Genomic DNA, 25,543 nt, shown 5'->3' on the forward strand with positions numbered 1-25,543 from the left:
GCGTGGCCGCGGGCCTGGGGTGATTCCAGGGCCGCGCGATCTCAGGGGCGGGGTGATTATGAGATGGGGACGTGACCGCAAGCCTGGGGTGATTCCGGGGCCGGGCGATCTCGGGGGCGTGGCCGCAGGCCTGGGGTGATTCCGGGGCCGGGCGATCTCGGGGGCCGGGTGATTATAAGGTGGGCGTGGCCGCGGGCGCGGGGTGATTACGGGACGATTGCGGGCGGGGTGTCCCGCCGGCCGGGCGGGGTGCGGCTCTCCGCCTCACTTCCGGGAGCGCCGGCGGGTCCGCTGCGGTCACCGCGGGGCTCTTCGGCCGAGGCCCAGTGCGGCCTGCGCGCCCTCGGCCAGCGGCTATGGGGGCGTCCGCGCGGCTGCTGCGCGCCGCGATCATGGGGGCCCCTGGCTCTGGCAAGGGCACCGTGTCGTCGCGCATCGTGAAGCACTTCGAGCTGAAGCACCTCTCCAGCGGGGACCTGCTCCGGGACAACATGCTGCGGGGCACAGGTGGGGCCAGGCGGCTCCGGGATGCAGATTCGGGGGTGTAGGAGCGGGAGTGCGTGCGGAAGAATGCTGACGAGCTCATGGGGAAGTCTTGGGGGTACGGGCGCAGTGACCACGGGCTGCTGAGCGCCTGCGCTTCTAAACTTCTGGCCTCGGATCAGCGTCGTGTGGGTCATTAGGGCAGGGCATTTGAGAGCAGGACCTGCTCGAAGTTCAGCGATTAGAGGAAACCAATTGGCTTGTTTGCAAAGACTGGCAGCCCTGGCTGCAGCCGCCCCAGGGGTCCGTGGACTGTGGCCTGTCCTCGCTGTGACCCTGCTCCAGGGAGCTGTCCATTTCTCTTCTCCGTTCGGCTTGAGATCTATGGGATTTTGTAGTCTGATTTTTTTTCTCCAGTAATCTAAAGCAGGAGGATTTACTTAGAATTATTACCATTGCAAAATTTCCTTTGATTTTTTTTGTTATTCGAAACAAAACATAAACTCACTGCCTGGGATTTAGACTGTCGGCGACCCTCAGAAGGTAGAACTGCCCCGTCGGGTTTCCAAGGCTTAATCCCCACAGAACAGAGGACCACACCTTTTTTTCCACGGAGCAGCTGGTGGGTTAGAACCCCTGACCTGTCAGCAATTTATGACTCAACCATTGTGCCACCGGGCGCTTTTGACATTTTTTTGTTTTGATTTGGGTTTTTTCCATGCTCCTAGAGATTTCTCCGACATAGAAGCTATTTTTGTGTGTGGTCTGTTTCTGTTATGTGAGGTTCAGCACAAACTCTCAAACCACAATGAGCCAATGTTGGAGTGTCTAGATAGTACTTTAGGTTTTTTTAAATTTTTTAAAAAATCTAATTTTGTGTGTGTGTACCATCAAATCGAATCTGACTGGTACAGGAGGTGATTGCCCCTCCTTCTCCAGCAGAGCATCTGGTGGATTCGAACCACCAACCTCTGGGATCACAGTGCAGCTTCTTGCCACTAGGCCACCAGAGCTCGTCTACTTTAGGAAACCTGGTTTTGTTTGGTTTTTTTTCTTTTCGGAGAGGGTAGCAAACTGGTGGGGAGGGGTGGGCAGAGAGAGGGGTGCAGCAGTGAATGAATGGAGATCCAAAATCTCTGTAAATGTTTATTAAAATTAATTTAAAAAAAAGAAAAAAACTCAGGACAAAATTAAAATAATTACTAAATTAACTGCTTCTTTAAAAAAAAAAAGGAAACCTGTTTTTTTTTAAAAAAGGTCTACAGTGGATGAGTTGTTTTGGTTTTTCTCAAAAGTGTTAACCTTCCTTCCCCCCAGACAACATTTAGAAACTACTAAAGAAGAAAATTTTGCAAGTAATATTTGGCACAGAATAGAAGGGTTGGAAACAGGACAGAGTGCATAAAATGCAAAGTAAAATGCCTTCATTCTGTGTATTTTTTAAAGAGGAACATTTTTCTAGAAATGTTGATTTATGCACCAGCATATACATACATATCCTTTGTTTTATGCACTATGTAATTACAGATAGAGCTATCGTCAGTCTCCATGTGTCAGAAGAGGTTAAGCAGTCAACTGACAGCTAAAAGATTAATGGTTTGAACCCACCCAGAAGAACCTTGAAAGAAAGGCCTGGGAATCTGCTTTCTGGGGTGTCAGCCAGGGAGAACTCTGCACAAGTGGCTGCCAGGAGCCAGGCCTGTGTCACAGCATCAGGCTTGGTTTAGGTGTTTTTGTTTTAATTTTTGTTTTTAATGTATATTCTGCCCTGCTGGTCTTACCTTTATTTGGGATATCTTTGAACGTGAAGGCACAGAAATTCACTTCATTCAGTTTAATCTATTGCTGTAGTCATGTTCCGTGGAGTCAGACCCTCCAGCAGGTTTTCAGAGGCAGTAAATCACATGGGAGAGATGATGGCCCATCTTTTTCCCAGGGAGGAGTTAGTGGATTCAAACTGCCTATCTTTGGGTAGGCAGTGCGGCTCTTTACCCCTAGGCCACAGGAGCTCTGTATTGACTCTACTGTGATTGATTTATCCGATCCCCTGTGGATGGACAGTTAGGTTGTTCCCAGGTGTTTTTCTCTAAGAATTTGGTCCAGTGTGCCCAAATTACCTCTTGGAGTTCTTTGGTTCTGCACCCATTTTGGCACAGTGCTACTGGGCTTTATCTCTGCTCACACTGGTCTTAAAAAGAATGGAGTGGTTTTTCATTAACTAAACTTTTAAAAGGTCACGTTGTTTGGCTGGCGTGCTTACTGTTGTTGATGCAGCACATACAAGCATTGGGGTAGTAGCTTCAGCTGCTGCTCCCAGGGCTGGGGGGGGGGGCGGGGGTAAGGCTGTCCAGAGCCCACAGCCCCAGGGGTGAAAGCATCCCAGGAATTCTTTGAAAAATAACCACTGGGAGGAAGCAGCTTCCATGAAAAGCCAAGGATCCATTAACGTCATAAAATACAAGATATTTTAACAAAAATATAAAACTTAAAAAAAAAAAGATCTTGGCACTGGTCCTCTTCCGCCTGCTCTGGGATCAGAGGAGGGGGCGGGGAAAGGTGGCAGAGAGGTTTAACTGGCTGGGGCGCCTGCCCATTCTGGAATCTTTATGTCAGTTCCATAACTAGCAAAACAAAACCCTGCTTGGGGGCTGTGCTGAGGTTATTACAGATGTTCTGGATCTCAGGATTAAGCGTTTGTGCTCAGCACATACAGAACAAGGCTTTGCCTTGTTTGCATTTCACAGATAGTGTGTTTTCCACAAATGGAAGAAGCGTCATGGCAAGCCTGTGCTGATGAAGTCTATGGGGCCATTTTTTATCTAATAGTATGAGCTGACTTGAGGACTCTGTTCCACTCTGGTCATGCTTGCGGTGTCTCAGATGTTTTCATGTTGCTGTTACTGCGCACTTAGCCACTGCATTGTAGTCTGACTCGTACACACTTTGGGAAACGAACAATTCGCGTGACTCAGCGTTCTTTTCATTGTGGTTGTTCTGGACCTGAACCTGCCTTTCTCTGGGACATGCCTGTATTTGTAAATGGAATAGATTTTTCCCCACGGGATGGGCGTCATCTTTTCTTTTTAAAACAACATTTAAAGGGCGCTCTGGTGGCCTAGTCGCAAGAAGCTGCATTGCAATCCCTGAGGTATGGGGTTAGAATCCACCAGATGCTCTGCTGGAGAAGGAGGAGCAATCTCCTCCTGTACCAGTCAGATCTGATTTGACAGCGCGCGCGCGCGCGCGCGCGCACACACACACACACACACACACACAATAATAATAAATTAAAAAAACTCCCCCCGAAACAACATGATTTCTGATGGTAAAAAGTATAGTATAGTTATTGCAAAGGAAGAAAACATCTGTTATAAGAATATTAAGAAAATGAAGGTGGCTTAGTGGTAAGGAATTGCACAGCCAACTCAGAGGTGCACGATGCGAACCCACAAGTTGTTCTGTGGGAGACAGATGGGCAGTTTCCTCCTGTGTGATTACTGCCTCTGAAAACTTGCTGGAGGGGCAGCTATGGGTCGGTTCTGATTCGGGTACACAAAAACAACAGAGCAAATTAGTGTGCTCTTTGATAAGCCATTTCCCCCCTCTTTATTGTATTAGTATGTGTTTGCAAAATAGCTGTATTCTGCTCTGTAAGTGATTCTTTTAGATGCCTGTTTCCCTTACTTCACGTTCACATATTAAATCCTAAATTCAGCTGTCGTAAGGTCTGTTCAGCTCATGTAAGCCGCCACTGGTTCTGAGGCTGTAAGTCTGTAGAGGAAAAGACTACACATCTTTCTTTTCCAGGGAGTGGCTGGTGGATTTGAACTGCTGACCTTTGGGTAACAGCCTATATTACCTTATGTACTATGACCCCAGAGTACCTTTCACACGTCAGTGTTCTTGTTGTTAGGGGCCACTGAGTCGAGTATGACTCATAGCAACGCTGTGAACAACAGATCACTATCTAACTCCGATGAATGTGCGTAACCAGGACAGGGCTCAGATCCACCATCCTTCATAAGGTCTATGAGTCTTAGTCTACTCGGCAGCACCTAACAACAGCTGGAGTCCTTGAAGACAATTTTAATAAAATGAGGACTTGCCATCAAGTGAGATCCGACACGTTGTTGCTGGAGGGCACAGTAGGCCTGCTCCAAAGGCTCCGTGCGTCTCAAGCAGCTGGAAGATTTGAACCACTGATCTTTTGGTTGGCAGCCCAGTGGTTGAGCTCTGCACCATTAGGGCTCTTTATGGGGGAAGGAGAACTAAAACCGAGAACTGTAAGTTTACAAACTGCCGATTGAAAATTTGGGAAAAGTAAAAAACACTCAGCTCCAGCACAGAGACAATGGCTGTTCACTTTGATTTCGACTTTTCTGTTGGTTCTTTTTTCCCCAGTTGTGATTTGAATGTAAGTTTACCAAACAGATCAGTTTTCTGGTCAATCATTCATGCACATTTTGTTTTATGACATTAATGACAATATCCACAGTGTAACACGCTCTTCCCACTTCCAGCTTATGATTCTGGTTTCCCTTAATCCTTCGACTCTGTTGTTTCCTGCCTTAGGAACTTTGTGTTTGGGCACATGTTGCCCCTTTGACCTTAAATGACTGCTTATTCTAAGGTCTGTACTTTTACACAGATGGATTTCTACATCGTCAAGGTCATGTGGGTTCTTTTCTAACCCCTGTTTTTGTCACAAAAGTTGAAAATGCTTATTTGCATATGGCCGTGTTCTCAGAGCAGCTTGTAGGGGACCAATTCCTAGGGTCCTGGGATGGGATAAAATAAATGCACCTGCTGATTTGCTGTGCCCTCCCCTGTAGAAATTGGTGTGCTAGCCAAGACCTTCATTGACCAAGGGAAGCTGATCCCGGATGATGTCATGACGCGGCTGGTCCTCCATGAGCTGAAGCACCTCACCCAGTGCAGCTGGCTGTTGGATGGTAAGCAGAGGTGCGCCATCGAGGCCGATAGAAACACTGACAGCACCGAGCGGCCCATGGGGCTTCCTCATCTGTGATGGAAGCAGGTCACCGGGTCTTTGTCCTGTGGAGCCCCCAGTTGAATTTGAATGGCCTGCCTTTTGACGAGCAGCCAATCACTTAACCACCACAGTTGTGCCACCAGGGCTCCTTTTGAGGTGCCCAAGATGCCAAGCACCGCTGGCCTGAGAATGAGTGAGGATAGGCTGCAGATGATCAGAAGGGGGCAGTCAGGAGCCCTGGGTGCTGCCTCTGGGCCCTAAAGCCCTGGCTCTATCCTTCCCCGGATGTGATCAGCTTCCCCAGAAAGGAAGGAGGTGAAGCACGCATGTGCTTTGTAAATTCCCACTTGGGATGAGACTTGATTTCTGCCTCTCCGCTTCTGAGAATTTGTTCTGTTATGACAAGGAGCGTCACCACAGTGGGAGAAAGGGAAGCAGGAGAAGCTGGGAGCCGTAGCCTTTCCCAGGCAGCCCGGTGCCAGGATCCTTTGTGATAAGGTGGCGTTTTCTGATCCAGTTTTTACTTTGTTGATATTGAAGGGATGCAGGAGAGATTTATTTTTTTAAGCTGGAGGAAGTCTGTCCTTCACTATCTGAGTCACATGTTGTTTTCTGGAAGAGGACATCCTATCTAATCCCGTTCATACATGCCTGTTAGTCACTTCCATTTCTCCCAACCTCACGTATATGTCATTCACATGTATGCACATGAATACAGACGTGAATACGTGGCTCACATACAGCTCACAGGAACACACACGTGTGTACTGACACCCACTGCTGCTGTGTCCCCCACTCTGCAGCCCTGTCACCGTGTTTTGCATCTGAGGGGGGCACACTGTCATCTGACTGGCACAGGGGTTCCGTGTGGGTCACCCCCAGGGCAGGCAGCAGGAGGAAGGGACAGAGGAAGGGTTTGGGCAGGCAGAGCGCAGCTTCGTTTTACTTGTTGGAGCTGGCAACCTAGATGAGGTGAACAGCCCATGGAACTTTCTGGAAGTTCCTGGTGGCAGGTGTGCAGAGGAGCAGGACCAGGTGGTCACCTCTGAGTGGGGCCAGTTCTTAGGTGGTAAACTTGGGGGATGGGGGGTTTTCCTACTCTCTAGGCCCTTGCTCAGGGGCTCAGCACACACGGATCATTCAGGCTGGTCGCTTCCTCAGAAGGAATAGGATGTGTGTGGAGACGGGAGCGAGCCATGTGACCTAGACGTGAGCTTGGCCAGTGTTGCCAGGGCCTGTAGTGACAGCAAGCAGGAGGACTGCGGGTGCACCTGGGAGGCCACTTGGGCACCTCTCCACAACATCACATTGCCTGAGAGTAGATGGTCCGCATAGTTGTGGGCAGCTGCCCGCAGGGTCTCCCTGTGAACACAGCATAGCCGGGACCTGTCCCGTTCCCACGACCTGATCACACTGTCATGACTCATAGTCTCCTGGCAGGTTTTCACGAGTGGGTCTCCAGGAGGGATTGTCAGTAACCATTCTTTCTCCCTCTCTCTGTCTCTTTGTTTTCAAAGGCTTTCCAAGGACGGTTCCCCAGGCAGAAGCCCTGGACAAGGTCTACCAGCTGGACACAGTGATTAACCTGAATGTGCCCTTCGAGGTCATTAAACAGCGCCTCACAGCCCGCTGGATTCACCCGGCCAGTGGTCGTGTCTACAACATCGAGTTCAACCCTCCCAAGACTGTGGTGAGAGGCCGTGGTGGGGCAGATGGGGCTTCCCCAGAGTACCCGGGCTTGCCTCCCTGCCTGGCAGGCATGTGCTCTGTGATACCAGCTATCCCTCGCCTGACTGGGACTCCCCAGGGCTCAGTCTCAGGTCTGGATGCCGCCTGCTAGCCTGGCTGCCATGCCCTTGGCAGAAAAACTGCCCTGGGAGCAAGCAGTCAGCTCAGTGCCATTCAGGACCCCAGGAAGGGGCGGTTTGGAGCTGAACTCAGTAGGGTTGTGTGGGGCTGATTTTTCAGCAGTAAGAGTGCCAGCCCTTTCTTCAGATGCACCTCTAGTTGGACTTGAGCCTCCCACCTTTCTGTGAGCAGTTGAGCACACTGATCCTTTATACTGGGGTGCGATAGGTCCGGGTTCCTGCAGGGGAGCCCGCCCTTCTTTTCCTGCCTTTGCCAGCAGGTGTGCTAGGTGTCACTCCTACTAGAATTCCTAGCCCCCTCGAGGTTGCAGGTGAGATGCCCAGTCTGTGACTGAGTTTTTGTATATACAAGAGATCATCTCAAGGCCGCTTGCAAAGCCTTTTCCTTCTGAGGCGCAGTGGATTTGATCTCGGGATTTAAAGCTCGGCACAATCCTGTGCATAGTTTTTGTGTAAAGACGTCTGTTTAAGACTACTTTAAACTGGCTCTAATGTGGGGACTCTGTCCTGATTCCCATCTAGGGCCTGGACGACGTGACTGGGGAGCCGCTTGTCCAGCGCGAGGATGACAGGCCGGAGACGGTCATCAAGAGGCTGAAGGCCTATGAGGCCGAGACGGAGCCGGTCCTCCAGTACTACCAGTGAGTGCTCGCTCTCAGGGTGCACAGGGCCCCGAGTGTGGGCCTCATGAGCCGCCTTCACAGCCAGGTGCTAAGTAATGGAGACCCTGTTCAGACTGGCCTCCGTAACGGGGAGCTGTGGAGCTGCGCTGACTCCCAGCAGGACCGCCGGGAGGGAGGTTGGAGGCCACCCCGTTACTGCTGTGTCTGTTTTAGCAGCATGTGTGCACTCCGTGCCTTGGGGCCACATGTTGGCCACTGTCTTCATTACCTGTATACTATGTGGTATTAGGTACCTGTCTATAGCATCTGCTGGAACAGAGATCCCACGGGCGGATGGCTGTAACAAACAGAAATTTATTCTCTTACCATTTATGAGGCAGGAAGGCAGAGGGCTTCTCTAACATGCAGAAGATGAGTGATGTAGGATTTTTCTTAGATGTTTCTAACCAAGAGAACAGTGGCAATATTAACTGATTGTAAAGGCATAGTGCAAACTGAGAAACCTTGGAAAACCTCGTCAGGATTGCAGAGGTCTGGCCCGCAGGGATTCGAGAGTCATGAACCAGCATTCCCCACGTGCTCTGAGGTGGTCTTTTTTTTTTCTAAATTATTTGTGTGTGTGTGTACCGTCAAATCATATCTGACTGGTACAGGAGGAACTTGTCCCTCCTTCTCCAGCAGAGCATCTGGTGGATTCAAACTGCATATCTCTGGAATTGCAGTGAAGCGTCTTGCCACTAGGCCACCAGAGCTCCCTAAGGCGGTCTTAACCACAAAGTCTGTTGCTGTGCTGTCGGCCAACTCCTGGTGACTCCAGGTGTGTCACTGTAGCAATGCGCTCCACAGGGTTTTTGGTGGCCGATTTCTCAGAAGTGGATTGCCAGGCCTCTCTTCTGAGGCACCTCAGGGTGGACGTAGCAGTTGGCTCCACCCAGGGACCCTGAAGCACTGATTAGCCAGCTACTGCCCAGGCGAATCTGACCTCTTCCTCCCCTGGTGCTGCAGAGCAGAGCATCACTCTGTAGGGGTCCCATGGCTGTGACCTTGCAGGTCACCAAGCCTTCCTTCCGATGCACTTCTGGGTGGACTTGAAGTTTGCGCCAAGCAGCGGTTCCATGTGGCCTTTAGGTGTGTAACTGCCATGTGTGCAGACATACATGACCCACACAGGGGAGGGAGAGAAGCAAGAGGAATTTAACGTGTGATGGGAGAACAGCGGTTCTGACCCTCGTGCACAACCCCCCAGGTGGTGTTTAAAATGCCGACACTGCAGTAGACCAGCTGCAGCCTGGTAGGTGGCAAGCCAGGCCGATGGGAGAAAAGATTGGGGGAAAAAGCAAAACCTACACTTGGCCTATCTGCACTAAAATTCAGAAGGGGAGAGCAGAGGAACAAATTTGGTGAAAAGGAGCGAGAATGAGAGAATTGGAAAGCTCTTTGCAAATGGGTGAGTGGACTGAGGAAACTAAAGACGGGGTTCTAGGTTCCACCAGACACTGGAAATCTGCCCGCTGAGCAAGCTGGGCTGCTATTTCAAAGACAAAGGAAAACTGAGCTAGGAAAAGCTTCCGTAAGGCACCGTTTGTTAAGTAGTTAGGAGAATGTACTGTGTTCATTGGGGGAGAGCCCTGGGGCGCACTGGTCAAGCACTCGGCTGCTAGTCACAAGGTTGCTGTTTCAAACCCTGCGTGCTCCTGTGTGGGGCGAGATGCGCACCTGTGGAAACCCCACGGGACAGTTCACTTCTGTCCGATAAGGTCACTGGATCAGCTTGGTGGCAGTGGGCTTTTTTCAGTGACTGTGTCTGTGAGCACAGGAACACGAATGAAACCCACATCTAGGTTCATAGGCCCACTTAGTAAGGCCCCCTAATCCATGCCCTCATCCTTCACAGAATCTCCCCAAAACAGCTCATTCGGAAGACTCACATCTTTTTCCCCCCTCTCCATCTTTAGGAGAAAAGGATTGTTGAAAACGTTCTCCGGCACAGAAACCAACAAGATCTGGCCCCACGTATATGCTTTCCTGCAAACGAAAGTTCCAGAGTCCTCAGGTACCCCATGAGGAAGGCGCGTGTCTCGTGAGGGGAGAACTCCTCCTCAGATGCCAGCATGAATGAATTCTTGGAAAATGCCGTCTTTGTTTCTCCTGGCTTTATCCTAGATACAAGCATATGTGCCAAACGAGTCTGACACTAAGATTTACCTTTTAAAAGGTCTCCTGTGTTTCCTTCCATTACCTTTTATGGGTGTGCAATTCTAATATATCAGTGATGTCTTAACCTTAAATTTTAGATAGAAATTAAAAGAGCAATTAATAGTAATCTGATTTTTTTAAAAATAAGATTAGTCAGTTGGTCTCAAGTTTTGACCATTTTTCTGGAGAAAATGAAAAAAAAACCCGCCTCGGTAGTGATTTGAGCAGGCTGTCTCATCAAAGGCATATGCATAGACCGATGCCAAAAACATTTCTAAGCACTGTATGATGATGTTTTGTGAGGGTCTCGAAAATTTAAAAAAAAAAAAAATTCACTGTTGCCTTCAACTAAGAAACTTAAAACACCGGCCATATATACTCTTTATTTATTTTGTTAAATATACCGTCCATTTACTCAGAACTTTTCTGTTTGCCATAAAAACATATGTAACATTTAGGGTAATCCCTACTGTAGTGACTGGTTCTCTTCGGAAAAACACTTGTGCACTGAAGAGAGGATTTATTTAGTTGGGGAATGCCAAAGTTGAATTCTCTTTAGTGGAAAATGGGACTTTTGAGGTTTTCAGATTTTACTCAGGTTAAGAGATGTGTGCATTAGGATCCCTCTGCCATTGAGATGTTCTGTTTTTGATGTTAAACGAAAGGGTAAACCTGTGGCTTAGGTAACATAGCGTACGGATGGTGCGTGCCTGGGGCAGTTCCCATCAGCAGCAAGCATCCTTAGTGGGGGGAGCAGCGAGATGTCTTTATGTGTCACATCAAAAGGACCTGCAGGGCCAAGGACACCTGGTATGTGCTGTGCTGTAAGTGGGATCCTTGATCTTACTGTTGAATCTGACTTAAGGTAATAACCCTGTAAGACAAAGAAGAACTGCCCAGTGGAGCTTCCGAGGCTCTCAAGGCTTCCGGAAGTAGCCTGCCATATTTTTCTCTTTTGAAGGTTTGACCCACTGGCCTATCCATGAGCAGGGGAGTGCTTCATGTCACTGCACCACCAGGGCTTCTCCCCTTCCTTACATGGTGCTAAATCACCTCAAAAAAGGCCCTGCAGAGCCGTCTGAAAATCTGACCTAGGCACATAATACACAAATGCTTGAAAGTGGTTCTTCTGTGTTTTGTGGGGGGAGGGACTGGGCTTTATTTTTCTTTTTCCCTTCATTACTGATCTTTCAAAAAGATTAGTACTTTTAAAAGTACTGAGGCTTTTAAAAAGGATTACAGTACATGTTTCATTCTTTACAAAGCTTTCTATAATGCCTTATTTGAATATTATACTTTCCAAAAATACTTGGTACTTTTACGCTTATAAATTACCACTAGATTACGCAGCATGTATTAATCTTTATTCTAATAAAAGTGAATTCCAGAACTGTGCACAGGAATTGTCTTTGCTTCTCAGCCCCCATCCAGTTCCTCTGCCCCAAACCCTCCAGGTTTGGTGTTTTGTGTTTTTTTTTCTGCTGCAGCACTGAATCCATGCCTGACACCTGGAGAGGCTGTTAGGGAGGGAGAGCCAGGCAGCTCTTCCTCTTCTGTGAGCTTCCCTCCCCCACGGAAAAGTGAACCCAGAGTCTTGTACATTCATCCGTGCCTGGGGTAATGCCTTTAATGACTTGGCTCTAGAATAAACAAAAACATTCTAATGCTGCATGACCACAGACACCCCAAAGAATGCCAACACGGAGCAGCCATCCTGCATACCCCGGTGCTGCCGAGGCGCCTGCCAGGACTTCAGCCCTATGGGGAGAGAGGCTACAGTGTGGGATGAGAAACACTTGGCACTTGTGTTTGCAGCTGATGACAACAGACCCTCAACCCACTGTTTTCTGGAGCAACAACTGGAGTGGTCTTGGATACACACACCGGCAGCTGTCAGCACCACCCAGCCACTGTATTTCCTGCTCTCCATTCCACTTGAGCTAGTTTACATACTGCCTCAGCTTTCCGACACTGGCTCTGGGCTACTTCCACAGAGCTGCATCCGATGGTACGCCAGTAAAATGACAAAACTGACCTGACAAGCTAATTGCAGACCTCAAACTCTATTCAGTTGCTCTGGTATTGCAACTGATAGCACAAGGCCGTTGAGTTTTTTAAAAAGGTGTCTTAAACAAAACATCCCAGTGGTGATAAACTGCAGAAATAAACTTCCCACTGTAGCAATTGAGTTACTGTCCTAAACTCTTAATAAAACCGTCCACACCAAAAGTCCAGCTGTACTCAAAGCTGCTGGTACAAGCCGGTGTGCCTCAGAGCCCACTTCCCTTCTCTTTCCCCAGCTCGCTGATCACACACACCATTTCCATATGTGGAGTTGTGCTGTCTAGCTGGGAACGACCCACAGGAAATCACATGGGGCGCTGCCCATCCTTCGCCTGTGGAGCAGGTGGTGGTTCTAACCGTGCGCTTGGGACTGTCGCACAGCAAGGGGTCATGCAGTGATCATGTCAGGCTGCACTTCAGGAGGATTTTCACCAAGCGTTTAAACCATTCTAACATGTTTTTAAAAGGAAATGAATGTGCTTAATGAATAAACAGCACGAATAATTATAGTGGTAAAAGAAACAAAGTGAATGATGTGGTATGTCTACTGAGAAAAGATCCAACTTCCAAGTAATTTTTCAAGGTTTGTAATGGTTTCAGTCATGAATAGATTGGTAAGCAATTCGAGATCAACTTTTATTCATCTTTGTATGCCTCCACAAGTTAGCTTACATAACTACAAAGAGGACAATATTTTTAAAAAGTGAACCGAGGGAGGGGGATAAAATGCAACAATGAATGAATGAAAAAAAAATCTAACTTTTTTGTAAACTTTAAGATCACAAAATAAATTTTATTAAAAACTTCAAGAGAATTAAAATGACAGCACATACACGGCATGATTTAACACTAAAAAGGGAGCTTACATAGTAAGCAAACAAGTGCATATTTGGACAGATGAGCTGCTCCCAGCAGGGCCTCTAACAGGACACACATGATGTTAGGCCCATTATGTTAGGTGCCGTCGACTCATAGCAACCCCATGTACAACAGCCCTAAACCCTGCTTGATCCTGTGCCAGTCTACCCCCGTAACGCTAGTCACTGAATCAATCCACTCATCGAGGGTCTTCCTCTCCTGTGCTGTCCCTGACCCTCCCAAGCATGATTGTCCCTCTCCAAGTACTGATCCCTCCTCACAACAGGTCCAAAGTATGTCAGACAGCTTCAGAATCCATGCCTCCAAGGAGCAGCCTGACTTCACCCGCTCAAGGGTGAACGTGTTTGTTCTCCTAGCTGTCCATGGTATATTTAATACTGTCCTCCAACATCAAGAGCTCAAAGGCATCAATTCTCCTTCTGTTATCCCTAGCATTGTCCAGCTTTCTGATGCACAGCAAGTGACTGCAAAGACCATGGCCTGGGGCAGGGGCACCTTAGTCTCTAACCTGACATCGTTGCCCTTCAGTACTCTGGAGAGGTCTCAGACAGCAGACTTTTCCAATGCATTATAGATGTCCATTATAGGTGGAAAATGAATGCATAAAGTTTAATGCTGCGTCATAAATGTAGCAGAAAAACAACTAAAAGCTTAGCCTCAACCCAAATAACATTTCTGTCACCACTCAAGCAAGACCTAGTAAGATGAGAGGGAGCAGTGAGCTCCTCAGGCCAGTGGAAGGACTGAGAATGTCCCCCGTCTACCCCCCTGCCCTGTGCCCATGCTTTACAATCCGCATCCTCTCTGCCTGTAGTGGTAGAGCTGCAAAGAGCTGCCATCTTCCCGTGCTCATCGGTCCTGGAGTAACTGAAAACCAACATTCGCTCCACCGCTAGAGCTGAGGAGGAGTGCGCCTCAGCAATCTAGCCCGAGCATGATGGCATTCTTTTCTGATTTGACCCTTCCGTGATGGGATTCTTTTCTGATTTGACTTTTCTGTTGATGCCATGTTTCTGTATTGGAAAGCATCTGCAATCAAGGGAAATCTTTTTCTGGGTAATTCAGATCTTGATAAACGTATAGGAGACACACATATTCCAAGTGAACTCTGGCAGCAGAACTGGGGGTGAGGTTCATTCCTTCAGATTTACGCAGTTCTCAAAGTCCCTGTCAGGCCACAGCACATACACTATGTCTGGGACAGGAGCTTCCCAACAGACCTGAGAGGATGAACGTGGTGGGAGTTTTATGCCCCAAGGGTCATAAGAGGGTCAAAGTCAGTAAAGTTCCCACCACTGATGGTGTAACTGGAAGAGCATGCCACCCGTCTATTTTCTATCAAAATGATTAAAATCAGTCTTCTTTCTAACACCGCTGATGAGCAAACAAGGAATAAATGGTGTGACAAAATTTTGGGTTTTTTTCCTCACTTCAGATGGGTAACAAGGTTTAAAAGGGACACATGCCATACAAAAGCATGAGCACCAATGATCATTCCCACGAACCAGAAAAGCATCCAAAGAGGTTCTTTTTTTAACCCTTACATTATTTCAAATTAAGACTATCCATGATCAGAGATGTGTCTAGATTTTCCAAGGCTGCTTTAAGGAAGGAGAACTGTCTAACCTGAATATGCATCCTGGCCCCTTTGCTTACTGTCCTCTATTATTATTATTATGGAAAACGGGTTAATTCCTCTTGGTGGGAGTTCTACCAAAGGAAAAAAGATGTCAATCTACTGCTCTAAGTAACTGTGACTCCATCCTGGAGACTCTCTACTCCCCACTGGGATTCCAAGGCTATAAACTGGAACATGGGAGGAGCCTGCCCATCATCCTCCTCGAGAGGTGCTGGTGGTTCTGAACCACAGCAGGTAAGTGGCACTTTGGTTAGCAGCAAAACACACTACAGCCTACGCCACCGGAGCCCATCTACTGCTGAATATATAAAAGTGAGTGTTTAAGCACTGGGCAGCAGTTTCCAAGATGGATTTAGTGACCCCACGCAAAATAGCCCGCAAAATAGTAAGCATTTTCCTTTGAAAGGAAATAAAACCAAATTTTGAAGATTAATTCCTGCTTTTAAAAAGTCATGACCGTCAGGAACTGTCTTCAGCCATTAATCACTCTGATGTAAATGAGGCAGGATGTCACTCAGAGCAATCTGGATGCTGAGAGGGGGCAGTGAATAGTCACGGTTCAGCCAGCATCAGTGTGAAAGGGGATGCTATTCCCGTGTCCATTTCTCTCTAGTAGGAAGGTTTTGCTCCAGAACTAGGTAATTGGTTAAAAACCCCAAAATACAAAGCAAACAATGACAGGCTGATGAATATTACCATATAAATTAGTCAAATATTTTATTATTTATTATAGAGTATATATTTATATCAAAAGCACAAAGAGACTTTAATTCTGAAAACCAGGGAAGATTGTGATGTTACAGATGCAGTATGATTCAGTAATTCCAGTCCATTTCATGGCTACTATGTGCCCAGTCACCTCACTAAGTTAAAACAAGGTGCAAAGGAGGCCAAGGTCATATGTCTGCTCCCCCTGTGGGTCCCTCAGCAAGGTGTGGTTTCTCAGATTGAGACATGAATCCCAAGGGTTAGCCACCCTCCATGTGTTCACTACTGGTCAGAGGGCACTGAGCCAAGGGCAATCCCCACACAGAGCCAGAGCTCACATTCCTGGGAGTCAGAAGCTGAATCCTCAAATAATAAGGATAGCATAATTAGCACTGTCATCTAATTCCAAATAAAGTGAATCATTGAATATCCTGACATATTTGAAGTGAATTATATGGAGACCAAGCTAAAGAGAGGAGAGTCAAATGTAACAAGCCATCACTGCGGGTAAGTGTCACTGAACTGTCTGAAGTAAATAGCTGGCAGCTTGAGGCAGTTAGTGCTGACAGTTCCCTTACTCAGAAACCACCAAAATGCCTTGGGCTACATCAGAGTAAACAGGCAGTAACTGTAAGTGTTACCATTAGATCTTTCTTTCGCTTGTTCCTAGAGGCCCTTGTTAGGTGCTGTGGGGTTGGCTCTGACTTCACCGCAGAGCGGAACACCTCATCCTGCACATCCTCATAGGCCCTCGGTATTCCTGTACAACCTGCTTCCTGAGAGATCCTCGACTGTTAACAAGGGAGCTTTAAGTTGATCACCTGTCTGTAAATGTAGTTCTCTATCCTAGCAGATTCGGTTTTGAATCTCAGCTCTTACTACTTTCTGTACCATTTGTAACCCTTAATATTCAACAGTCCAGAGAGTAAAATCGCCAACTAACGAATACAAACAATAACAGGAACATTTGGGGGTAAATTTTAGTGTCTTATATCAAATTTATATCGTTGTCAAATACTTAACTGATGATGCCCAGATGAGAAAGGTAGTCTTTTGAGGGGAAAGACTTTTCCTTTCTGTCACTCAGGTTGGGAGAGTACCAACTAATGATCTACTGCTCTGACAGTGATGGAAGCCAGGAGCTGACTGCTGCTTCGAGGTCCAAGTGCTGTCTGTCTGATAAGTGCTCTGGAGAGAGTGACTCATGCAGCGCCGTGTAACAAGGGGCTGAGCAGATGCCTCCAAGAACCCAGCTGTTCTTGTACACACGGAATATCTGCAGATTTTCATACTTTGATTCCAAAATTGGAACAATAAAGGCAAATTTAGTAGGGAAAAAAAATCCAGTTTAACCTCCTGCAAGTTATGGTACCACCACTCCTCTCTTCAAAAAAACAAAACAACAAAAAACTAGCAGCACATTTGAAAAAAAATACAAAACGTTTCAGTACTCATTTTCCCTCCCATCAAAACCCAAACAAAAATAAAGTGCAGCACCCATGAAAGTGTCAAGAAAATAGCAAGTTCCTCCTTTCTGTAACAAAACAGTCCGTGGCCTCTCAGTCTAAGCCAGATCACACAGTGTCCATCATTTTGGGTTCATCATCGTCTCTATGTACCACTGAGTTGAGACTGCAGAGAGCTGTACTGATAGAACACTGCGGAGAAGCTGGATTCTGGAAAACAACGGAGGGAAGAACAGCACATGACAGCCAATGTGAGGTCAGGGTTTGCAAGTAAGGATTACGTTGCACATGTTGCGTTTTCCTGCATGGGAACACAGGGCAGAAGGGGGCTTTCCAGTCTGACTACCATCAAACCAAGAAAAGCAAGGAAGAATGCCTAGATTATTACCACTTACTCTATAGAGAGATTATATAGAATGGTATAGGCAAGAAAAAGAAAGGTCCTGTCTTCTTACAACTGAATTATATTTTTAATTATTGTATCAATGTATTTTAAGATTATGCTGCCTACCCACAGGCAGGCAGTTGGCATCTACACCTCCTCCAGAAGAGAGAGATGGCCATCTCCTCCTGTGTGATTTACAACCTCTCAATATTTGCTGGACGGTCAGCTGACTCAGCAGCACATGCCATCATTATCATCCTCTGCAGCAAAGGGTGGCATTACTAATTATTTAAAAACCAGACCTTTATTGTTCATTCATCTCTCTGAGAAATAACATTCTAGCCTGAGCTGATATGATCAGTTGTCCTTGAATGGCTTCTCCGGGCTACACGTGGACAGGTGAGATGACAGACAGAAGGGCACAATGTTGACCGTCTCAACTCCTATCACTGTCAGGCCTGGGAAGGAGCTCTGCTGGGAGAGTCCGTAAGGCCCTCCCAGGTGGTTCGAAGCCACCAGATGCTCCTTGGGAGAGAGGAGAAAGATGGGTAATCGCCTTCCACGCAATTCACTTGATAGCTTTGGAGACCCAGTGGAGGGTCAACTAGGACTCTGTTCCAACTGGAAGGCAGTAAATTTGAGGTTCTTTTAATAAGGTTTAAAAATACTCGTAGAGCTCTCATGTCGCCATTTGAGGGACACTTCCCTTCTCCCTGTGAAAGTAACAGTCTAAACTGGCCAACAGTGCCCCTTAAATTAGCTCAGGGTCTAACACTGAGCTGACGGGCTGCCACCAAAATCGTCTCAGGCAGACCACAGTTCTAACGGCCTCCTCTGTTTGACATGTTTTTATTCTGGGAGCACAGTTTTATCTTGAACCACTGTTGTGGGGTGTCATCCAGGTGACAATGACTCATAGCTGAACCATGTCCTATCCTGGGCTGTCCTCATGATCTCTGATAAGCTCAAGCCCACTGGTTCGGCCACTGTGTCAATCTTGTTGAGGGTCTGCCTCTCTCTGGCCCTCTACTTTCCATAGAATGGTGACTTTTTCCAAGGACTAATCACTCCTAACAATATGCCCAACGAATGAGAGGCAGTTTTACCACCAGTTCTTTGAAGAAGCCCCCTGGTTGCGCATCCTCCAAGATAAGACGTGCTTCTTGTTGTTGTTGCAGTCCATGGGTATTCAGTACTCCTCTCCAAAACCACAACCCCAACACGTCAATCCTTCCGCTCCCCCACCCTCTTCATTATCCAACTTCCACACGCACAGGACGTGACTGAAAAGCCCAGGGTTTGGATCAGGCTCCCCTTAGTCTTTAAACTGGCATCCTAGCTCTTTAGAACTTTGGAGTGGTCCTTGACAGAAGATTTCCTTAATGAAACATCTTCTGATTTCTTGACTACTGTTACATAGTCAAGTCTTAACTGTGGAAGCAAGTAAGATGAAATTGCTGACAACTTTACTCTTTTCTCATCTATCATGATGCTGCCTATTGTTCCAGTTGTGAGGATTTTTTTCCTTCTTAATGTTGAGATATAATCTATATTGAATGCTTTAATCTTCTGCAGCATTTCAAAGCCTCTTCACTTTCAGTAAGCAAGGCTGTGTCATCTGCATAATCCAGGTTACTGAAGAGTCTTCCTCCAATCCTCAGGCCACACTCTTCTTCAGTAAGTCCAGATTCTCTACTGATTTGCTCAGCATACAGACTGAACAGGTGTACAATCCCTAACTCACTTATTTTAAACCACACAGTATTCCCTTGTTTTGTTCAGACAACAGCATCCTGGTCTAGGAGGAGGTTTTACGTGAGCACAATTTCAAAGACGCCAAATAGCTGGTGGTTTACCATTAGCCACTTTAATGTGTGCTAACAATGTCTGATCTACTGGGTACCCGCCATACTTAAGGGAATAATAATAAACTCAAGCAATAAATTACCTTCTCTGCCACTTGGATATGTGCAAGGAAATGAATTCATCCCAATAAATGAACAAAGGGGATGCAGTTCCACAGCAGCCACCTTCAGGAAGGAGGACAGAGATGACCCACAGGTAGCCTGTGTCCTTAAGGAAGCTCAGGTACAAACTCATCTCTTCTAAACGGAAAGGAGATAGGATCTGGGGTGTCTCTAAAGATTAAGGCAGGGAGGAGGTTCTACACCAAAGGAGGACATGGGAGAAACTCGGGCTAACTTCTCGGGCAAGAAGCCTTGAAATGGTCACATTGACAGTACATACAAAAAGGGCAAAAATCCCAAAGAAGGAGGATTCCATAAATTTATGAAACAAATGTTTACCTTCCCAACTTACCTGTGGTAAAGATTCTAATAAACCTATAGATCCAACACCAGAATGGAGAACATGATTCTGAACTGTCATAGGCTGAAAACTTTGTGACTGAGAACAGAGTCTTACTCTTGACTTGAAAGCTTCAAGTTCATTTTTGAATGCTTCAAAATAGCCTTCTTCTTCTGCCTAGAAAACAAACGAAGGGTGTTCAAGACTTCAGGACCATGCAGTCCATTTAACGTTATGTCGTCCTCTCTGTAGTGGAGGAAGACCAACCCACGGTTTAAAAAGCAAAGGCTCATGATCCCTGCCAGGTTCCTGAGAACTGCCTGGTGCAGATGTGCACAACAGCTGCTGGTTGGTGTCCCTCCCATGTCCTTCAGCAGATAAAACAAATACCCCCTGGCACACACCCCTCTGACAAAAGAAACACATTTTCTCTTGACTTCCTTTGATTTAGCAAGATCTTTAATAGGATCTCAAACAGTAGCTTAATCTCTTAGGGTTTTCTGTCATTTTCCTGTCCATTCTTAGACCCTATCTCTATCTCTGGGGATTTCCCACCACTATCTTCCCATCTTACAAAGTTTTATAGAAAGCTATGAACACAAATTAAAGTCCAAAGTTCAACCGGAGTATGGAATAACTCAGCATCTAGTTAATCAGGTGCCTTCTTTTCAACATTCTCGGAAGAAAAAAAAAAGTATAATGGTTTATGATGATGGGAAAGAACTTTTGGTCATCTGACGATGTAGAAAAAGAGCAAAATTAAGCATCCAAACTTTGTAATGACAGCAGCCAGCTCTCGGGATCCTCCACAGACAGGGCAATGGCACTCGGCACACCTGCACTGAGTCTGGAAGGCTCTTGGTAAAAAGCCTGCCTTTTTCCTCAACTGCTCATTTCTTTAAAATGCTATTTTTCTTTAATAAAGTTTATATTGTGCTGACTTAGAATTATTAACATGTAAATAAAAGCAGCAGAAAATGTTCAGTGCTGCTCTCCTATCCTTCCATGGATTTAGGAATGATAGCCTTGATTATATACAATACGTGGCACTCATGTGCATGTACAGGAAGAATTAGATTCCTATCCAAAAAGAACCCTTCTGAAATGGTTATGGAGCAAACTATTGAAGATAGTAAGCAGAACAAAAGTTGAGCTTACGGAACGCTTTAGGAAAAGGGTAATCTGACCAATTTATTTTTCCTAACTCATGCAAAACCTATACTCAGACTAGGAAATAATAGAACAGAGCAGGGAGACACTGCATGGTTCAGGATCAGGAAAGGTGTGTGTCGGAGATGCACCCTATCTCCATACCTTTTCAATCTATGCAGAACAAATCATTCGGGAGGCTGGACCTTATGAGGAATGTAGCATCAGAACCGGAGAAAGACTCTCATCAATAACCTGTGTTATGCAGAGGACACAACCTTGCCTGCTGAAGAGGAAGACCTGAGGCGTTTGCTGCAGAAGGTCAAGTACTGCAGTCCTTCAATGTGGACTCAAGTTCAATGTCAAGAAAACAATCTTACCAATGGGCTGATTGACAACTTCATGATAGATTGTTAACAACTTCAGCTTGTTTGGCACCAGCAGTAAGGAAATCATAAGATGAACTGTATTGGGAAAGTCGGCTGTCAGAGACCTCTCCAGAATACTGAATAACAATAATGTCAGTCTGGAGACTAAGGTGCACCTGATCCAGGCCATGGTCTTTGCATTTACTTGCTATGCATCGGAGAGCTGGACAATGACTAAGAATGACAGAAGAAGAATCGATGCCTTTGAGTTGTGTTGCTGGAGAAGAGTGCTGAACATACTGTGGACTGCCAGGAGAACTAATAGGTCTGTCGTGGAAAGGATGCTGCTCCTTTGAGGCAAGGATGTCCTTGGAGAAGGATATTATGCTTGCAAGAGTGGAGGGCCAGTGGAGTAAAGGAAGACACAGAATGAGATGGAATGACTCTGACTGGGATAATGGGATTAGGTCTGCTGGAGATGATGAAATTGGCGCAGGATAGGGCAGGGTTCAGAGCTAGTGTACACAGGGTTGCTATGAGTTGCGGGCGACTCTACAACACAGAACAACAACAACAATATAAAGGATAATAATCTTCACAAAATACTATATTCATTCAATGAGTTAATCCATGCAAAGAGCTTGCAATAGCATTTGACACAAAATAAGTATCAATAAAGATTGTTTTGCTGAATTTATAAAACATCGAGTCAAGAATGAAGACTTCAGTAACTTACAGATCTACATGGTTAAAGAATATTAAAAAAAACAAAAAAAAACACCACACACATATTTTAACCAAACCATAATATCCAATTAAATACCAGCTCAACCATAACAGTAATAAGCAAAGACCGCTTCTCGTACCCACTGTGCACTCTAGGGACCAGATCACCACCACTGCCTTCAGATTCAAGCTGTCAGTAGCATCTCTCAGACTACTACTGTGAAGACTGTGTCTTAGTCCCTTGTCACCAGCTTATCAAATACAAATGAAACTACATATATACACACCCTTAAATAATATCTAATTTAGGTCTGTTTTGGACTTTATAAAAATGGAGGAATACTAAATAGATGATCTGTGCCATTTCACTCTCTCCCTTCTCTGTTCACCCAAGTTAATGCTGGTTCAAATGAAGACACTACCATTTATTCATTGACCGCGGACACACACATCCATTCAGTCCAGTTGTGTTGCTACCATGAACAGTTTTTCCACAAACCTTGTTTTGTGCTGTCGTGTCACCTAAGACCCATAGCGACTCTATGTACAGCAGTCTGAACCCTGCCGTGTCCTAAGCCAGTCTCACTAATTCTGACACACCAACTCCTATTGCCCCTGTCACTGTATCAATCCATCTTATCTGAGGTTTCCCTCTCCAGTGCTGTCCGTCACCATTCCGAGCATGATGTCCTTCTCCAAGGACCGGTCTCTCCTGGTTCACATGCCCAAAAGTATGTGAGATGGAGCTTCAAAATCCTAGCCTCCAAGGAGAAACTTGGTTTCATCCTCTTTAAGAAAGAACTCTGTTTTCTTGGTGGTCCACAGCATGGCCTGTAATGTACGTAAGCAACACTTTGGCTAAGACAGCAGTTCTCAGACTTTCTGGTTGTTACAAGACCCTTTTACTGAATACCCCCAGAGGTCTATTTTTATGGGTTCTAACTGTCAGTAGCTACTCTGCTAGGAACTAAGGCTGAGGACTCGGAATGGTAAAACTAGAAGTTAGATGTCATAGTTCCATGTTTGCAAATGGAAATGTATCTTTAATGTCTAGCTGAACAGGTGACTGTGGGGTTCTCACATCTGTTTCTACACAAATTTCAAATATATACTCAGGAGAAAATCAGAGTGGACAAGACAAATGACGTCTTAGTATTATATATGATTAGTTACCAAGCAGTCATCTAAATACAGCAAGGAAGACTGTAAGCTTTAAAACCAGGAATGTGTCATCAGGTCGGATCTTCTCTCCATACTTATTTACTCTGTGAGGAAATAATCTGAGAAGACGGACAGTATTAAGAAGAATATGGCTTTAGAATTGTAGGAAGACTGATCAACAACCGGCACTAGGCAGGTGACACAACCTTGTCTGATGAAAGCAAAGAGGGCCTGAAGAGCAAAGCATTCATATAGCGGTTACTGCAGATTACACTTTACCAGCAAGGAAACAAAAACCCTCACGAGTGGACCGAACAGCAGATTCCTAGGAAATGGAGAATGGACTGAAGTTGTCAAGAATGACAGGCTTCCTGGCTCCATAGTCAATGCCTATGGAAGCAACAGTCAAAATAAATCAAGTAACATATTACACTGGGCTAATCTGCTGCAAAAGACATCCTCGAAGGGGGGAAAAACCCAAAGCCTGAGAGGACTAAGGCGTCCCTAATCCAAACCAAGGATTTTCAATTGCATCAAAGTAAGGCAAAAGTTGGATAATAAATTGGAAGGCCAAAGCAGAACTGCTGCCTTTGAATAATGGTGTTGATGAAGAATGCTGACTATATCAGGGACTGCCAGGAGAACACTCTGCCTTGGTACAAGTGCAGCTCCCAGGAAGACAGTTCTCTGGACATGCTATCAGAAAGGACCAACATCACGTCTGGTGAAGTAGCAGGGTAGGGAAAAATAATGACCTCAATGAAATGACACAGTCCCTGAAACAACAGCTCAAATACAACAAGATCTATGAGGGGGGCAAAGGACCAAGCATTGCTTCAATCTGTTGTCCGTAGGTCGCTGTGAGTCACAGTTGACCAGTTAACACCTAACAACATATTATTACGAGACTGATTAATTTTGATGAAGTGCTCCTGAAAAAGCATTTGCGAACCTACTCTCTAGGGCTTACACCTAGTGGAGTTTCTGGGTATTGTTTATGCACCTGTAATTTTCCAAAGTACCTGTCTCAATCTCTTCTGCCACCAGCAATGAATGAGAGTTGTTCCCGTATTACTTCTTGAGTAACTTTAAATAATTACTAGTCTGGAGAATGTGAAATGGTATTTAATCTTTTTCCTAACCGTATCTATTTTTAACCTAGCTGACATTACCCTGTATACAAAAACGTAGATCACTTTTGACTTTATACATAAGCACTTTATCAGATCATTAAAATGTTTTCATAAAAGTAATTTTTATGGCTGCATCATTTTTTCTATACTAATTTTAAACTTTTTAGGTGGTTTCCTATCTCTCATGATAAAAGCCTGCCTCCCCTTTTAAACTGAAAGGTCCACAGCAAAAGGAGAGCTACTTTCCTTGTTTTACTCCACCCTGTATCCACAACATCTCAAACAGCCACGCGTGACTGGAAGGTATACGCTTGCTGAGTGAGCAGTGACTGAAGACGACTCACTTCCTGAGTCCACACTTTCCTTTGAACCATCTCATTTTACACACATACTACGTGACAGCTTCTCATAACCTCCCTTAATTATAAGTGAACATGAAATCAGCAATAGAGTTCTTTTCTTGTGAAACCTATGGAATTTACTCTGGCTGCATGACTTCTTTTGATGCACATGGACTAAACAGGTCCTAACTGGCCTAATCTCCCCATTTAACAATCACAAACAGCTACTTACTTTGGCTTTCTGGAAGAATAAACGAAAACATCCTCTTGGATCCACATTACAATTTTTGGCCATTTCCATGATAAACTGCATGACAACAGCTTGATGTGCTACTTGTTCCATCAGAGCCCCTTTCTGAAAGCAAGCAGATTAAAAGACAAGAAGTATCTCTGGAGGTAGGATCGGTAGGGATACTGATTCCAATTTTGAATTTTTAAGTGTACTTGTTTTTTTTTTAAGTGTACTTGTACTTTACTATATTTGGTTTTATATGAAGTACAGAGAGCTGGTAGCCTAGTGGCTAAGGAGACGCACTGCTAACCCAAAGGCAGCTGACTCAAGTCCACCAGCGATTTGGAAGGAAAAAGATGGGCAATCGCCTCTCCTGAGACTTATGGCCTCTGAAAACTTCCGGAGGGTCAGCTATGAGTCGCAGTGACAATGACAATGAGAGAGAGAAAGTGCTTATGTTAGTTTTGATTAGCACAATGTTGCCATTTATATGTAAACCACAACAAGAAAGGCAGCATGTGTTAAATACTTGATACAATACAATGACTACTCTTCCGGACATTTAAAACATGACTTTCTAACTAAAGAAGAAAAACTTATTATAAGAGAAAAAGAGAGATGAAAGGAAAAGGGAAGTGTGTAGGAGGGACTACATGAGATAGTCTCCATCTGCCAAAGGAAACAACTAAAAAAGGAGTAAGAAAAAAACCCCAAAAACCCCAAACACCAAACCCATATTAAACTCAAGGAGATCTGAAAACAAACTGTCATTTCATCTAATGACTTTCACAGTTTTCATTTAATGTCTTGGTAAACAAACAA

The 25,543-nt window shown here is 45.6% G+C and overlaps 2 protein-coding genes across 2 annotated transcripts in view; one reads left to right on the forward strand and one right to left on the reverse strand.

The window, feature by feature from the left end:
• Nucleotides 1–356: 356 nt before the first annotated feature.
• Nucleotides 357–10,031, forward strand: AK3 (adenylate kinase 3). Its single transcript, XM_006881364.1, has 5 exons — nucleotides 357–507; nucleotides 5,316–5,435; nucleotides 6,994–7,166; nucleotides 7,867–7,985; nucleotides 9,923–10,031. The coding sequence occupies exons 1-5, from the start codon at nucleotides 357–359 to the stop codon at nucleotides 10,029–10,031; spliced, it is 672 nt and encodes a 223-aa protein (XP_006881426.1).
• Nucleotides 10,032–16,665: 6,634 nt separating this feature from the next.
• The window catches only part of CDC37L1 (cell division cycle 37-like 1), a 34,924-nt gene continuing 26,046 nt past the window's right edge, over nucleotides 16,666–25,543 (reverse strand). Inside the window, exons 5-7 of the mRNA XM_006881315.1 lie at nucleotides 24,722–24,844; nucleotides 19,624–19,788; nucleotides 16,666–17,129 (exon numbers count right to left, since the gene is read on the reverse strand). Of these exons, the coding sequence (XP_006881377.1) occupies nucleotides 17,028–17,129; nucleotides 19,624–19,788; nucleotides 24,722–24,844 (390 nt within the window). The 3' untranslated portion in view covers nucleotides 16,666–17,027. The remainder of the gene's footprint in view (nucleotides 17,130–19,623; nucleotides 19,789–24,721; nucleotides 24,845–25,543) is intronic.

Source organism: Elephantulus edwardii, unplaced genomic scaffold (genome assembly GCF_000299155.1).
Source record: "Elephantulus edwardii isolate Elephantulus edwardi_28Jun2011 unplaced genomic scaffold, EleEdw1.0 scaffold00014, whole genome shotgun sequence".
NCBI lineage: Eukaryota > Metazoa > Chordata > Mammalia > Macroscelidea > Macroscelididae > Elephantulus > Elephantulus edwardii.